At 45.1% G+C, this 15,120-nt stretch overlaps 1 protein-coding gene across 11 annotated transcripts in view; it reads left to right on the plus strand.

Annotated features, from left to right (window-relative positions):
• The window catches only part of SLC4A7 (solute carrier family 4 member 7), a 194,608-nt gene that overhangs the window by 86,578 nt on the left and 92,910 nt on the right, over positions 1 to 15,120 (plus strand). For all 11 annotated transcript variants that reach the window (XM_075921993.1, XM_075921992.1, XM_075921994.1 and 8 more), the window contains one exon: positions 3,382 to 3,463. In XM_075921993.1, coding sequence (XP_075778108.1) covers positions 3,382 to 3,463 — 82 coding nt within the window. The remainder of the gene's footprint in view (positions 1 to 3,381; positions 3,464 to 15,120) is intronic.

Consider the following 15,120-nt stretch of genomic DNA (forward strand, 5'->3'; position numbering starts at 1 on the left):
CGGGACTGAAGCCGCAGCCGCGGCGGGTTCCCGCGCTTCTGAGGCTTTGCTCTGGCAAAGCCTCAGAAGCGCGGGGAACCGCCCGGTGCCCCTGGTCTGCTGGAGACGGTCTCCAGCAGACCAGGGGCACCGGAGCAGCTTACGAACAGGGCTTTCTCGCCCCGGAGCTCGCAGGTAGCAATCCTCCACCTCGACCTCCGGGGCGAGAGAGCCCCGTTCGTAAGTGCGGATCCGACATAAGTCGGATCCGCGTAAGTCGGGGACTGCCTTTATACTGTGCTGTATCTGGGACCTCCCCTCAGACCTGTTCATTTTTTGGAGACCATATCAGGAGTATTAATCTCCCAACAGCATAGCTCTTTGGAACATGCAAGCCCCTTTACCACAATTGAGTGGTAAACTGGTCCCCAAAATGGGCCTTGATGTAGCATAATTTAAATGGTAAAGATTGTTTGTAGAGAGACTTGGATTCTTAAACACTTTTTTTTTCATGCTGGAGAAGCCTGTGTAGACACTCGCTCCAAAACTGTGCTGTTAATTTTTCTACAGTCTTTGAGTTGAGTGTTAGTTCCTAGGGCTTAATAATGTTTCCCTTTTATTTCTGGTATCGTCTTGAAAATTGTAACTTACTGAAATATGAAGGTTTTTTGGTCTGACATTTTATGAAGACAGCCTGATGTTTCTGGCTGTCAGGTCAACAAAATTTGCTGTGAATTTATTTAGTGGAATGATGACAGGGAGGCATAATCTGTTTGCCTTTACTTTTAAGGTTTTAACAGCATATACCTCGCCTACCTATCTCTTTCAACATCCAAAGGCTTGCACACCTGCCTCTGATCAGCCAGATGTCCACTTCCATTCATCATTTGTTAAAATTTCAAGCAAGCTATGGAATTCTGCCTGGATGGGAAAAGGGCTTCCATATCATATGTCAATTGTAGCTGCAAGGTTTCTTCAGATGGGGGAGAGTTTTGTCTGAGCTTTTCACCTAGGCTAAGTATGAAACCTGTAAAGCAATGACAATGAACTATAAAGCTGCTTTGATGAAGTAGCAGGAATTCCCCTCAGGGGGGAGAATTTCAATGAGACACATAGAGCCAATTTCTGCATGGGTCTCCCACTAACATAGTGAGTGTTTTGGAGTATGCCTCGCTGGGGAAGGGTTATGGCTGGAGTACTGCTATCCATAGGATGGTTTGGGATGGTTGCCCTGTGCTATGGCATGCCCTATGGCAGCTATCTCAACTGTCCTGTAGAAAGGATGGTCCCCCATATTATTAGCCATGATGTATTTCATGTGTGGGAGAAGCTCCCCATAGATATCTGCAAAGCTATCTTCAAATCCCTTCTTAAAACTCTTTCTGGTTATAACACCAACAGAAAACTTGACAATGATTAGGCTGTTGGTGTGTTGAGATGACTGCTTAGCATGTTGATAACTACAATCTCATTATGTCCTTGTACCTTCTCCCCATTTATATCTCTTATGTTATACTTAAATTAAAAATTATTTGTGCAATGAGTGTCATCTTGTTTTCTGTTTGTGTAGCACCTACCATTAGGTGGAGTTTTAGGAGCTACTAGATTACTAAGTCACCACACTGCATCCCTGATTTTACCTTTATTTACTTTGGTGTTAGCCAAAACTGGGCTTTAAAGTTTTTTGTGCTATTGTCAGCTGGATCCAGTTTTGTTTTTTCATGTGAAATGCATGCAAACAATAAATGCGTATGTACAAAAGATATTACATGTTAAATAACATGTATTTGTGTAAATGTGTAACCACTGGATTTTTTAACAGTTAAATGTTTACACACGAGGGGAAGGCAAGTGCCTCTTCCCTGTGCTACTGTTTTTCTGAGAGGCAGCTAGGGAAGGGGAGTGCATGTAATTGTTAGGATTAACCAATTAGTCCAGGCTTAACTGTTAAGCCAAAATGACTGCTTGCTAGGTATTTGAAAGACTAGTCATTCCCCCTCCCCCACTTGCTGCCTCTATCAGAAAGAGGCAGCATGGGAGGGGAAAGAAGGAAGTACTTCAAAGCGACAGTTCCGTGTGGGGCCTGGCCCCAGGCTGCATGTGGTGTTTCAAAGTGGCAGTGCTGCATGGAGCCTGAGGTTAGTGGGGGGGTCCACAGCTGACCCCGGGCTCCACGTGGCACTGCCGCTTTGAAACACTGCGGGGAGCACGGGTTCAGCGGGGGACTGCTCTGTGCTCCACATAGCACTTTTGCCTTTGATGTGTAGCTTTTGCTACACTACAAAGGCAGAGGTGCCCATCAATTAATTGAATAGTCAATGCAAATTGCATTGACTGTTTGATTAGTCAATTACTTGAAATTTAATATCCCTACTGCATACTGACATCCTATTATGTAGAGGGGTCTTACTTTAAGTGAAATATTTTGAAAGTTCTCCTTCATTATTAGGTAACTAGCCAATTAGCCTGTCATAAAATGGGATTTTCAGGTCTCTCCTCCACGTCGGTCTTCTCTCCTGAGGCTCCGGTCTCTCGCTCCATCTCTCTCTCCCCTCCTCCTGCTGCCTCCCCCCCCCCCCCCCCCCAGCTCTCCTCTGCCTCCTGCCTCGCTCTTTGTCTTCTGCTCCCCCTCCTGCCTCTCACTCTGGGGACCGCGGAGCCCAAACGGCTACTCCCTGTGCTGCATGGGGAGCGTGGAGCCCAAACGGTCACTTGCTCCTCTGCGGCGGCCCGGCTGAGTGTCTCAGAAGTCAGCTAAGCGCCACAGCGAGAGGCGAAGGGGGGAGGGGCCTGGAGCCACTGTCATGCTGCACGTCACTGCCCCGCCTCCTTTCCCCTCCCTCCGTGGCGCTCGGCTGACTTCTGCACCGCTCAGCCAGGCCGCCGCGGGGGAACAAGCGGCCGTTTGGGCCCCGCACTCCCCATGCAGCATGGGCTGCCCTGAGGGAACAGCCAGCATTTCAGCAATAGCGCCACCCAGAGGAAACAGCCAGCATTTTAGGCAACAGCACCGCCCAGACTCTGACACTGGGCTACTATATATATGATGCCAGTTGTTGTTTATGATGCATAGCAAACCTAGTTTTCATCAGTGTGATACTTCTTACGTGCAGAATATTTTTTAGTAGTAAAAGGATTTTTTTTGCAGAAAATAAGGTATTTCTACATATTCTACTTCCTTTTTCCTCTTCCTGTGAGAGTTGGGCTCTTTTTATTTATTATGCCAGAAAATGGCTGTAAAACAGCTAATTTTCAAATTCCTGCTTCAGAAGCTATCTTCTATAAATTGTATGTATGAGTGTACTGTATTATCCATTTTTAGTGTTATGATAGAAATTATCTTGGCTTTCCGTGCTACCTAAAGTGAAGCAAAATAAATCTATATTTGTGTTTTTTCTCTAGGGTCATGATGAAGAAGCTGTTGTGGATATGGGCAAAACTAGCTCTACTATCAACACAAACTTTGAGAGAGAAGAACTAGAGAGTAAGTGTTAAAAATCTTACTACTTTACAGTATTAGTTCTGTTTCTCTTCAATGCACTATGTAGCTCTGATTAATGTGCATGAATATGGAGAGCAGTCATTGACTACACTATAAAATTCTAAGTATGACTTTAAGCTCAACAAGCTTCTATATCCTTTTTCTTCATTCAGTACATTGCTTAGTGTTACCCTTTTTTTAAAAGAAATCTTTCCTTACATGGTGGTTTTTGTGGGTGGAGGTGGGAGTGGGGAGGGGGGGGGGGGTTAAGAAAACCACGTTAGTGTTGAAATCATAGATTAGATTGAGTTCTCCAGGCCAGGGACCAAGGTTTGGAAAAAAATCTGATCATAATTGGTTAGTAGGATGAGTGCTGGCAACACTTGCAGATTCTAATCTTTGATATTTTTTTTTTTCCTCCCGTGGCTGTAAATAAACCCTTCATCAGTTTATACCCTATTCATGTGTTGGAATCCTGTCTTCTCAAGACTGCAGAGTGGTCCAGTGCTGCTGCTCATCAATTTTATTTGTGGCAGAACAAAAACTGTATGAAATCTTGTTAGTTTCCCTGGCTGTACTTCACAATCCTGGATGTAGAAGCAAAATCAGCAAGGTTTTGGGTCAGGTTCATGCTGCTGCTTGAAAAAGCTGTGAACGTTATTAGAGAAGGATGATGTTGGATCTGTTATTTAGTACCTTAGTGGTCTGAAAGAGGGAATAAATAGAATGGCAATAAGTTGCATTTGCTGCCAATACAAATCAGGTAAAAATGCAAACGCTAGATGGACTACACACATAGACAGAAAAATATTGTGATTTAGTTTAGAGGAAGGATAATAAAACCAATTATTGGATAATCAGTGGTAAGGGAAGACTAGAAAGCAGTAATACTGAAGGAGACTTGGGGATGAAAGAATGCACATTAAGCCCATGTTTGTAATATGGCTTGAAACTAGAGGTCATTTTAATTTAGATCTGGATACAAGATCACTTTCTCTTTATCTTCCTTCTCTTTATCTTCCTTCTGTTCTGGCATTTTCCTATCTCTACCACCCTACCAAAGATGAGGAAAGATAAATGACTTAGAGTAGAAGGCTTGGGTGTCTGGGTTCTATTTTAGTCTCTACCACAGACTTTCTGCCTATATGACCTTTAGAAGATTGTTTAACATCTGAATCTTTCTTTATCGCAAAATGGGAATAATACTTGCTCACTTTATAAGGCTTTGAGTGTTATGAGGATTAATAAATGTTTGCAAGGTGCTTTGCGATCCTTATAAAAGTGAAAGTATTTTCCCAAAGAGCATCACTGTTTCTTCATTGCCTCACTCAGAACTGCTAGACCAGCTGACTTGCCACCATACTGCATGGAGGAAACAGATTTAAAATTGCTATTCCCTTTAATCTCTTATTGGTGTATTTGGCTATATAAATAAATGGGGCAGAGTTCAGGCCAATGTGGAATAAGACCCCTTTTCTTCAGTAGAGAAAGTAACATCTAGTGACCACTGGGCTGGTGGAGGAGCTCTGAATTTCCTTCTGCATGTAAGTCAAAGATATATGGGTGAGCTGGGATAGAACACTATTTGTGTGTCTTGAAATAGGTTTCTCCTGCTTGTCGGAGAGGATATAGAATTGAAGTGAATTTTGAAAACTGCACAATCACAGGGATTCTTCTTCAAGTACTTGCTCATGTTAATTCCATTTTAGGTGCGTGTGCACCCATGTGCATAGTTACTCAAAATCATTTGCAGGCATCTGTAAGTTCTTGAGAGGCTTGTTCAGGCAATGCAGGCCTGGGATGGGTCTAAGACCCTCTTTTTCCTTGGGAATTAGGAATTAGCTGGAGTAGAATCCTCTGCCCTCAATGTTCCATGGGACTTTTTCCTTTGCTCCCAGGCAAAGGAGGTTTTTGACTTCCTGAATGAAGAGTTGCTCATGAGAGGGGTCCCTGATGAGAGAGGGGGGGATGGAGGGCATGGTTAGCCAAAACTGCCAGGGGTAACCTGAAGAAACTGTATCTAGCACCAAGTAGTCCAAAGTGGGCGACTGGAAAGGGTGAAGGTGGTTGAGGAAAGGGATGATTATATCCAACGAACTGGCTGGTGTGCTGTCCTTGAGTGAATTCTAAAAATGATTGCTTATGGCCTCTCTGACATCTGGGACAATCAAGTTGAGCAGCCAGACAGGAGGAAGTGATCATATCCTAGGCCCCTTGTCTTTTTCCTTTCCCTTATAGAAGCCAGCTCTGGGATCCCCTCAGGACCTAGGTTGCGACCAGAGGTGAGGTGCAGGTGGGGAGTAGAAGGAGGTTGGAATGGCTTCCTGAACTACTGAGGGTCTGCATGCCCAAGGAGCAGGGAGTGATTTGAGCCCATGGAGTCTAGAGTCAGTCAACTCAGAGAATAGCCCCCCAAACCCTCAGCTGGGAGCTCCTGGGACAGCCCAGAAGCCTGCAACCAGAAGTTTTGTCTCATGGTCACTTCAATGCAACCATCCTGGCCACCAAGTCTGTCTCAGCCCAGGTGATTTGGAGGACTCCCCAAGCCACTGCTATATCGTTGCTCACCAATGCAGCAAACTCTTGCACACGATCCTATGGGAAGACCTCCATGAAGTTGAAGTTTCATATGGTCTCCCTAGCCTCCATCATTCCCTCCCTGGATCTGGGAGACATTGAAGGATGCGTATTTCCATATTTCAGTCTTCATGGGACACTAGAGCTTTCTCCATTTTACATTGGACGGGTGTCATTTCCAGTTTACAGTGATGCCCTTTTGTCTCTCGTTGGTTCCAAGACCACTCATAAAATGTAAAGTGCTTGTGACCACACACCTAGGACATTGAGGAATCCAGAAATACTCAGACCTTGATGACTGGCTGATAAAGGGAAGATCCTACATGTGTAGAAGCCTCTCAAGCTGGTACATTCCACAGTTCAATGTGGTAAAATACTAAATGGGGGTTTAGTGGAATTGTCGGTGGTATATGGGCAGCACTCTTACAAAATATTGGATACTTAATCTTATTTGTCTTGCTGGAGAAATTTCTTTCCTCAGGTACATTAAGTAGTATCCTTAATGCAAATACAGAACATCCCATAAATAAATGTTGTAAAATTCATAACTATTTTTGTGCCATGTATGAAGTTCTTGGAATTTGGAGCACTTCCAGAAAAGTGTTAATTCACTTGAAATATGCTTGCTGTATTACAGCCTCCATCTCTTCTCTTCCCCCCCGCCCCCCCTTCCCGGCTAAACAAGCATTCATTGCTTTTATGTCCAGGTTACTCTACTGCCATCTGAAGCCCTAATTTTGGTATTTAACAAGGGAAGAAGCTCCAAACAAACTGTCTGTGGGGCTGATACTAATTCTGTGGTGTCAACACAGTGTCTTCTACATTGTCGGTTACTCACTGCTCTTAGTACCACAGATTTGTATGCAGCTTATGGAGAGAGAAAAAGCAATGTAAAAAGATGCATCGGTGGAGTGGGGAAGGACATGGAGTGGCTTGTATAAACTGACTTAGATTAGAAGATGTGCACGTGGTTTCCTAAGTGATAGCAATGTTCAAGTTCAAAAATTGCCAACACAATTTATGTATTTAGTAACTTTGTCTATCCCAGTATTTTAAAGAATCTGCACTAGTTCAGTTCACTAACGGAAGCAGTTGTGTGCGCAATAGGTCACAAACATTACCAGTGTTCTCTAGATCTACTCAACTATGGTTAAACAACATAATGACAAAAATAAAAGCCAAGTGTTACCTTTTCAAGACTTTTGCAATATATATTCATACCTAGCATAATAATGCCCTTCTACTGACCAGTGTTGTTGTATTACTACTATAAAATAACAGATTATTTTTCAAGTTGTGTCCCTGGTGTTCCACTGTGGGAGTGTTTGCACCCTCACACACTGGCACCTTGGAGAATTTTAAAAGCACTCTGTCCTACCTGTGCATACATGCCTCCCCACCTGCTATGAGGCTAGCCCGCATGCATGGCCATTTCCTTCTCAGCTCCTTCTCAAACATTCTTGACTAGAGACTGAGCTAAGAGCTGTTAGTTCATGGATTTTTAACTCCCTGTAGTTTTGCAAATTTTGCTTTCCTTGCAGCCTTTTTCTTTTAGTACCTAAAACCATTTAAATCTGGTACACGGAGCAGGAATGGCACTGAGCCAAAAGAGCGAGTTGATCTGTCCAAAGCCCTGTTGGGCATGGGCAAAGAAGTACTGGAAATACAGGGGTTGAAAAGTATGGAAGGTCTCTGCTCAGGGGAAAGCCACATTGTTGTGGTCATTGGTACTGGCATCAATTGTGTGTGTGTGTGTGTGTGTGTGTGTGTGTGTGTGTCACCAGTGGACCATGTGACAAGGTCTCCATATCAATTGAGTCGGTGTCAGCTTCTTGGCATCAACAGCCAGTGGCACTGACATTGTCCCTCAGATTTTGAATATGCAACAGATCTGTATCCAGCGTGCTGAAGTTGCTGATATTCAGTATTGGGTTTCTGGTGCCAATGTCTCCCAAAGCATTGGATTCAATTACGTCTCTCTGCCACACACCATTTTTCCCCTCATCAGACCAGACTCAGATGAATGAGAGGACTTGGGTTCCCACTGCTTGTTGTCCTAGCTATGTGGGTACCAATTTCATCATGTACACCAGACATATCACCCATCCACCCCTCAATATCCATGGTTTGGGCAGCCTTGGTGCCGTTCTGTAGCCCAGTATGGCTCTGGGAGGGATTCCTTCCCCTTCTGGATCAGTGGGCAGCCACTCTGCCCTACTACAGTCCCGCTCAGTTCCTTTTGGGGAATCAGCTGTGCTGGGCTTTGGCCTTAGGTCAGTCTACAGCCACAGATAACAGGCCTAGGCCCTAGTTCAGGGCGGTACAACCACGACTAGCCTTAGTCCCTGGCCCAGATTCAGGGTGAGGCAACAAATAAACAGTTTCTTAAGCCCATGTCCTGGTTCAGGGTGGGGCAACAAACAGTTTTACAAGTCCAAGTTGAAGCAACTGCAATCGGCTCCCCATGTTTGGGTGGAGATCTGACAACTGCAGGCTATCATTCTGGAACAGCCAAAGGGTGAGACTGCCACCTAGGAATGGAGTGGCAGGGAGGATGTAGGCCCACCTCTCCTCTGTATCCCAGGCCAAGGCCCCAACAGAAGCAGTACAGTCTGCTGCTGGGTCAGCAGGGATCCTGACCGCAATACACTGCCCTGTCTCAATCAAAGTACTTTTAGCTATCCCTGGGCTGCTTCCATTCTCCCCCTTGGCATGTACCTGGATCTAGTTTGTTCTCCGTGATTTGCAGGGTTGGAACCTCTGGCCAAGTAAGCAGTTCCTCCAGGCCGTAGTCCAGCTGGGAACCTGGCAGTGTGGGCCAGTCCTCAGCTTCTCTCAGGTCCAGCTCCCAGTTTAGGAGTGCTGGGGAGGCTTCTGGTTCAACTGGGGCTGACTGGCCTTTCAGGCTGGCCTTTTATAGTTCTAGCCCTGCCTCCTGACTTCTTCTTATGTGATGTGCTGGGGCTGGGTACTGCCCACCAGGGCTGAGAGGGAGGGGCTCCTTCCCTTTTGGATCAGTGGGCAGCCACTCTGCCTCACTATACATCCCTACCCTCAATGACCTTATGGTGGCCCCTGGCAGGCCCAGAAGCAGCAGACCTCTCAGGCTCTTAGTGTGGCATAGGAGGCACCCTCTTTCAGCTGTAGGGTCAAAGGGTTTAGAACCTCCTGAGCAACTGGGGGAAGAAGTTGAAGCTGAGGCAGAAATGGAAGATACCCCTCAAGCTCATCTACTGTTGTCCTAACCTAATGAGGTGGTGATGCCCTCTTCACTATATGTGGTGGGTGATTTTAATCATTTCAGGACTTAGCTTAGAGGCTGGCAGTGTTCTGCAAGTAGTGCTGCATAAAATGACTGAGCCTTACCACAAACTGGTGAACATTCTACAATCTTATACTTCTGCCAGAGAGGTTCTCTCAGTTAATTAAGCACTCTTGCCAGATTTATAAGGCAGACTCCTACATCCATCCTGCCAATATGCAAGAGGGAAGACAAAAAGCATTTTGTGTTGAAGTGCACAGAATTTTTATTTTTCAACCCACCTTCAAATTCCATCATTGTGGATACAGTTGATTCTAAGGATCGCCAGTACCAGTTTAAATCTGTCCTGTATGTCTGAAAATATTTTGGATCTGTTTGATAGAAAAGTGTATTAATCTGCCACTCTTCTGTTCTAGTTGACCAGGCCTTATTGGCCAAATATATCTATCTATCAGAACAATGTGAAATCAGGTCCCTTTATTGATCAGATCCCAAACCCCACAGAGATGGGTTTTGGCTATCATTAATGAGGGCCAGCTGGTGGTGAAAAGTCTCTCCAGTCCTCATTAGTCATGACAGAGAGGGTGGCACATTCAGTTTCCACAGTTGTGATTATAAGGCAGCTTTCAGGGCTGAGTCTTCTGACTTCCCTAAATAGGTCCAAACCATGGTGGAGTTCTTCCCCTTTCAGGGAATGAAGCTATTCACCAAGAATACCAATGTCCCTTCACACATTGGGGGATTCTTAGGTGACCCTTCATTCCCCAGGGATATACATGCTGGCTTACAAGAGAAAATATGCCTTTAGCTTCCGTTCAAGCCCTGGTCGTTGCTGTATATATCTCAATACTTGTCACAGAGATCCTGTGAGCCACAGACAGAAATCAAAGTTCCCAAAGTGAAAGCAAACAGGACAGCAACCAACTTTGTCTCTGCCCTCCACTGTGAAGTGGTGCTGTTGATGGGTTGGTCAATGTACATGTAGAATACACCTTCACCACCTTACTGGAAAACCCAATTCCTTCTTTCAGAGACTGCCATACTCCATTCTGCAGCACCAGAAAACTGATAGCCTCTGAAAAGTGAGTGTTGGAAGTCAACCACAACAGATATGCCACCTACTTCTACTTTCCCACTTCCAGACACTCTTCCCAGTCCCTCTCCAGGGATTCTTCTCACAAGAGTCTACTATTTTAAAAGGTAAACCATCTCCTCAGTGTAGAAACTATAAACCTGTGCCAGTACAGCTCCGAGGCAGTCTTCTACTTTTATTTCCTGATACCAAATAAAAAGGTATTTTAGAGACCCATACTGTTCCACAGATCCATCAACATGCAGAAGTTCAAGATGGTTCACCCAGTCAACAATCATCCCAACATCAGAAGGGGCTTAACCCACAACCTTCAAGATGCATACTTCCACATTTATCATACCAAGCCACAGGTGTTACTCAAATTCATACTGGGCCAGGACTACTACCCTTACAGACTATTTAATATTGGCTTCTGATTGGCCCTCAGGGTGTTCTTCAAAGTCTTCTCGGTAGTATCATCCCAGGATGTCATGCTTTATCCCTATATGGATAATTGCCTTTTCAGAGTACAGTCCTGCACAGAGACCCAAGAAGTCACTCTGACCATATGGGAACCATTTCTGAATCTGATCCATTGTTAAGGGTGACTTTTGTTCATTGATCTGTTGACCCAAAGGTCAGACGAGCCAACCGTGACTCCATTCAGGCATGAGTACTCCTTCCACAATAGATTTCTCACTCTCCTCATTGATAAAGTATAAATCCAACCTCCCCTCCCCCCAATCTTGGCCAGACATTGCCTTCAGCTTCTGGAGCAATTGGCTACAGGCACATTGGTTGTTGCTCATACCAGACTGTGCTTCCAAGAATGGTTTGATTCAGGTTACAGGCTGAACAGAGACAATATAGACAAGCTTCTTTTGATGGCCTTAAAATTAAGTAATTCTTAGACTGGCATAAGGATGCAGTAAATATCTGTATGGGAATGTCTGTTAGCTCAGTTTTTCCTCCTCCTTTCTCCTGACCATCAGCAGATCCCTCGTTGAATGGAGCACACATCTCAATGGCTAATACAGTACAGGGCAAATAGTACACACAGACATGCCTCCACATCAATATGCTTGAGCTCAGAAATGAGCTGTCAAACATATGTGCTCTCTTCCTGTTGGTGATCAGGGACATACATACAAAGGTCATGACAGACAACATGGCCTGCATTTACTACCTAATCCGACAGGGAGATGTCAGGCCTGATTCTCTGTGCATAGAAGTACTGAAGCTCTGAAGCTGGTGTATCTCCCACAAAATCTTAAGATAAGTGGTGTGCCTGCTGGGAATACACAACACCATGACTGACAAATTTCCGCATGACCACAAATTAGAAATAGTAACTTTGTATTGGGTGGGGAGGGAAAGCTTTGTGGTTGAATATTGGCTTGCTAAACCCAGGGTTGGGAGTTCAGTCCTTGAGGGGGCCAGTTAGGGATGGTACTTGGTCCTGCTGTAAAGGTAGGGGACTGGACTCAATGACCTTTCAAGGTCTCTTCCAGGTCTGTGAGAGGTTCATGTCCATATATTATGACGCAATCTGACAATTATGTACACCAGAACTGGACTTGTTTGCTACTTGCCAGAAGAAGTAGTATCGACAGTGCTGCTCCAGGATGGGAATTGGGTGATACTCCATGAGAGATGCTCTCTTCCTTCCCTAGGACAAGGCCTTCTTAATGCGTTTCCCACCATTCATTCTATTGCTAAAAGTCTTGTTGAAGATAAGGAGGGAAAAATGAAATTCTTATTCTGATGGCCTAGATAAGTGGTACGCTTATCTGTAACAGCTGACACTGCGCCTACCAATGACTGGCTTTACCAATCACTTCATACGTTCTGTCACAGAATAAGGGTCACAGCCTCTGTCCCAATTTGTAGGTCCTGTGACTTAGTGTGACTCCTTCATGGTTCCAGCATGTAGAAACATGTTGCTCTAGGAGATTTGGGAGATGCTATTATACAGTAGAAAGTGCAGCATTTGTCACACTGAGCTTCAAAAGCAGGAGAGGTTCCAGATCAGGTGCCAAACCAAGTGTCACCCCCGATTCAGCCAACCTTGTGATCCTAGACTTCCTGTTAACCTTAAAGAAATCAGGTCTCTTTTTTATCTCACTGAAGGTTCAAGTTGCAATCTTCCACCAGCAGATAGAAGGCTACTCAAACTTCTTTCAGGCAACTATGAAGAGATTTCTTACACGCATAGCAAACCTCTTCACACAACTCAGGCATCCCAATCCTGAGTTGTAAAAGTTTTAAAAGGCTGAGTAGATCACCATTTGAAATAGTGACCTTTGTTCACTAACTCAGCTTTTTGTGAAGGTGGTATTCCTCATTTCAGTTAGTTTAGCTAGAAGGATAGGGGAGATAGTCATAGAGGAATGCACCATGAAAGATGCTGTGTTCTTCCCTGGCAGGGTCCCAAACATCAAAAAATCACCCCTGAAGTGAATTCTGTATGACACATTGTTGCATAAATTGCAAGGTTTCGTCTCCTTGGAGGCTAGTCTGATTTACCCCAAGAAGAGAGTCACACTTTCAGGCTGGGTCCAACTCAAGTTTATTGGTTGCAACCAAGGTACGGCTAAGGAACTCAATGTTCAAAGCAGAGCCGACCCCCAACATCTCATAGGCAGGGGTTTTTATAGGGTTCACATCCTTCCTGGTTTAGGTGCCTTAACATGATAGGTTACTTCATCTTTGACATTTAGCATTCCTATAGGTCAGGTTAATTTTCCAAATGAGGTTAAATACAGTGCCTACTTGCTGACTTTGCAGTTACAGCTGTGTTACATTCATTCACTTTTGCTGAACAATGGGCAAGCCACACTTCCCTTTTTCCTTTCCTGCTTGAGCCGGTCACAAGTTTAAAGGATGTGGAATCTATCCATATCTCTACTTAACAGAAGACTGGTTTCACTTCCCCTCGTCTCCTTATTATAAGTTATTACCTGTGACAGGCCTTGACCTTTGTCATGTCTTACTCCTATACAAATAGCAAATATATCTAAGCATTAGCAATGTATGTATATTTTACGTGCCCCTCATAGGGGAATCAATGGCTCCGGGGGATTTGACTTCCCTTTTACACATCAACATGAATCAACTTATTCAGCTTCCAACATTTTATCCTAATCCTCATGAGGACAACAGGGAATCCATCCCCCATACATTCAATATGATAACAAAGACCTTTAGAAAATCTTGGAAAGTCTTCCTCTCCATTGCAGTAGATCATAGGTCAGCAACCTTTTCAAACCAAAGAGCCATGTAAGAATGCACATTTACATGAGTGAAAATATACTACTTAATCATTACCTCAATTACCAGTAATATTAATAATCACATAAATGAAACATCATACTCACAAGCTTTATGTAATGGGACTTCTGCATTTTTTCATGCATTTCTTTTGAAGTTTACATCATAACGGATCAAATCCAGCTTCATGTATGTATTCAGGTGGTCTTCTGTCAATATGATGGCAGTGGACTGGGAATGTGAGCGTATGAGGGGCTCAGGTATATGGCTCAGGATTGTGGAGGTGTGCAGGAATGTTATGACGCTGCGGTCAGATGGGAGTTGGGTCCCAATTGAGAGCTTCTTGCCCAGGCTTTACTTTAAAATAAAGTAAAATATTTCCAACACAAAAGGTTTCAACATTGTCTTTATGTATGGCAGGATTGGAGAACCTTTTTTGGGTTTGGGACCACTGTGTTTGGGTGTAGGAGGCAGTTGTGACCTGAGGCACGGGATTGGGTTGCAGGAGTTTGGATTGTAATTTAGAGCAGGGGATTACAGTGCAGGGGTTTGGATTGTGATCTAAGGCAGGAGGGGATTGTGACCTGGTGCAGGGTCTGGAAGGGGGTATGGGCTCAGGAGGGGGGCAGAGGGTTGGGGGTAGGGAGGGAGGGGCTGGGGTGCCAGAGGCAGGCTCTGGCTGGGAGACTTATCAGTGAGACTTCAGAGCAGTAGCCCAGCACTTTTCTCAGGAGCCTGCCCTGGCCCCCGCCCTCCCCCCCCCCCCATAGGCTGCATGGCCATGTGCTCTGTGAATAAGAACCTGGGGGAGGAGGGGGATTGGCATTTCGTGTGCTGCCTGTTCTTGAAACTCGGCCAATGGGATTGTGCTGAGGGTGGGAGCAGCCGTAAAGCACCACTGCCCCATCCTCTCCTGGCTCTCAGTTTGTTGAACACAAACAGCCCCACAGCTGCTTTTCTGAGCGGCAGGTAAGGCAAGCTGGGAAATCTTCCTGGGAGCTCCCTGCTGTGTCTGTGGCCTGGATTGTTTTGCCTAGGCCTGCTGCTGTGCCAGCATGGGCTCCCTGCTGCAGGGGGAGCAAGGGAAGGGGCTGGGCTCAAGCTTCAAAAGATCCATATTTGGCTCCCTAGTGAGCCATATTTGGCTTACAAGCCTTAGGTTGTCAACTCCTGCAGTAGATCAAAGGGTGCAGCAATCTCAGCTCAGCAGCTCGCCAAGGAGGCAGCAGCACCTGTCTGGGGAGTAGGTCTGAGCTCCTGGACCCACTGCGAGCCAGAACTGAGCTTGGCTCCTAATACACTTTAAATGCAGAGCTGCAGTGAGGGTAGGTACAAGCCAGCACTGAACCAGCCTGCTAAAGAATTTACTGGAGGGGTAAGGGGGTGAAGGGATATGTGTAGTCTATAGCCTTAACTGATAAGCTTTTGCATCTCTAGCAGAGAAACTCTTCGAAGCCAGGTTTTTGGAGCCAGGCTTTT

The sequence above is a fragment of the Pelodiscus sinensis genome, chromosome 2 (assembly GCF_049634645.1).
Source record: "Pelodiscus sinensis isolate JC-2024 chromosome 2, ASM4963464v1, whole genome shotgun sequence".
Taxonomy (NCBI): domain Eukaryota; kingdom Metazoa; phylum Chordata; order Testudines; family Trionychidae; genus Pelodiscus; species Pelodiscus sinensis.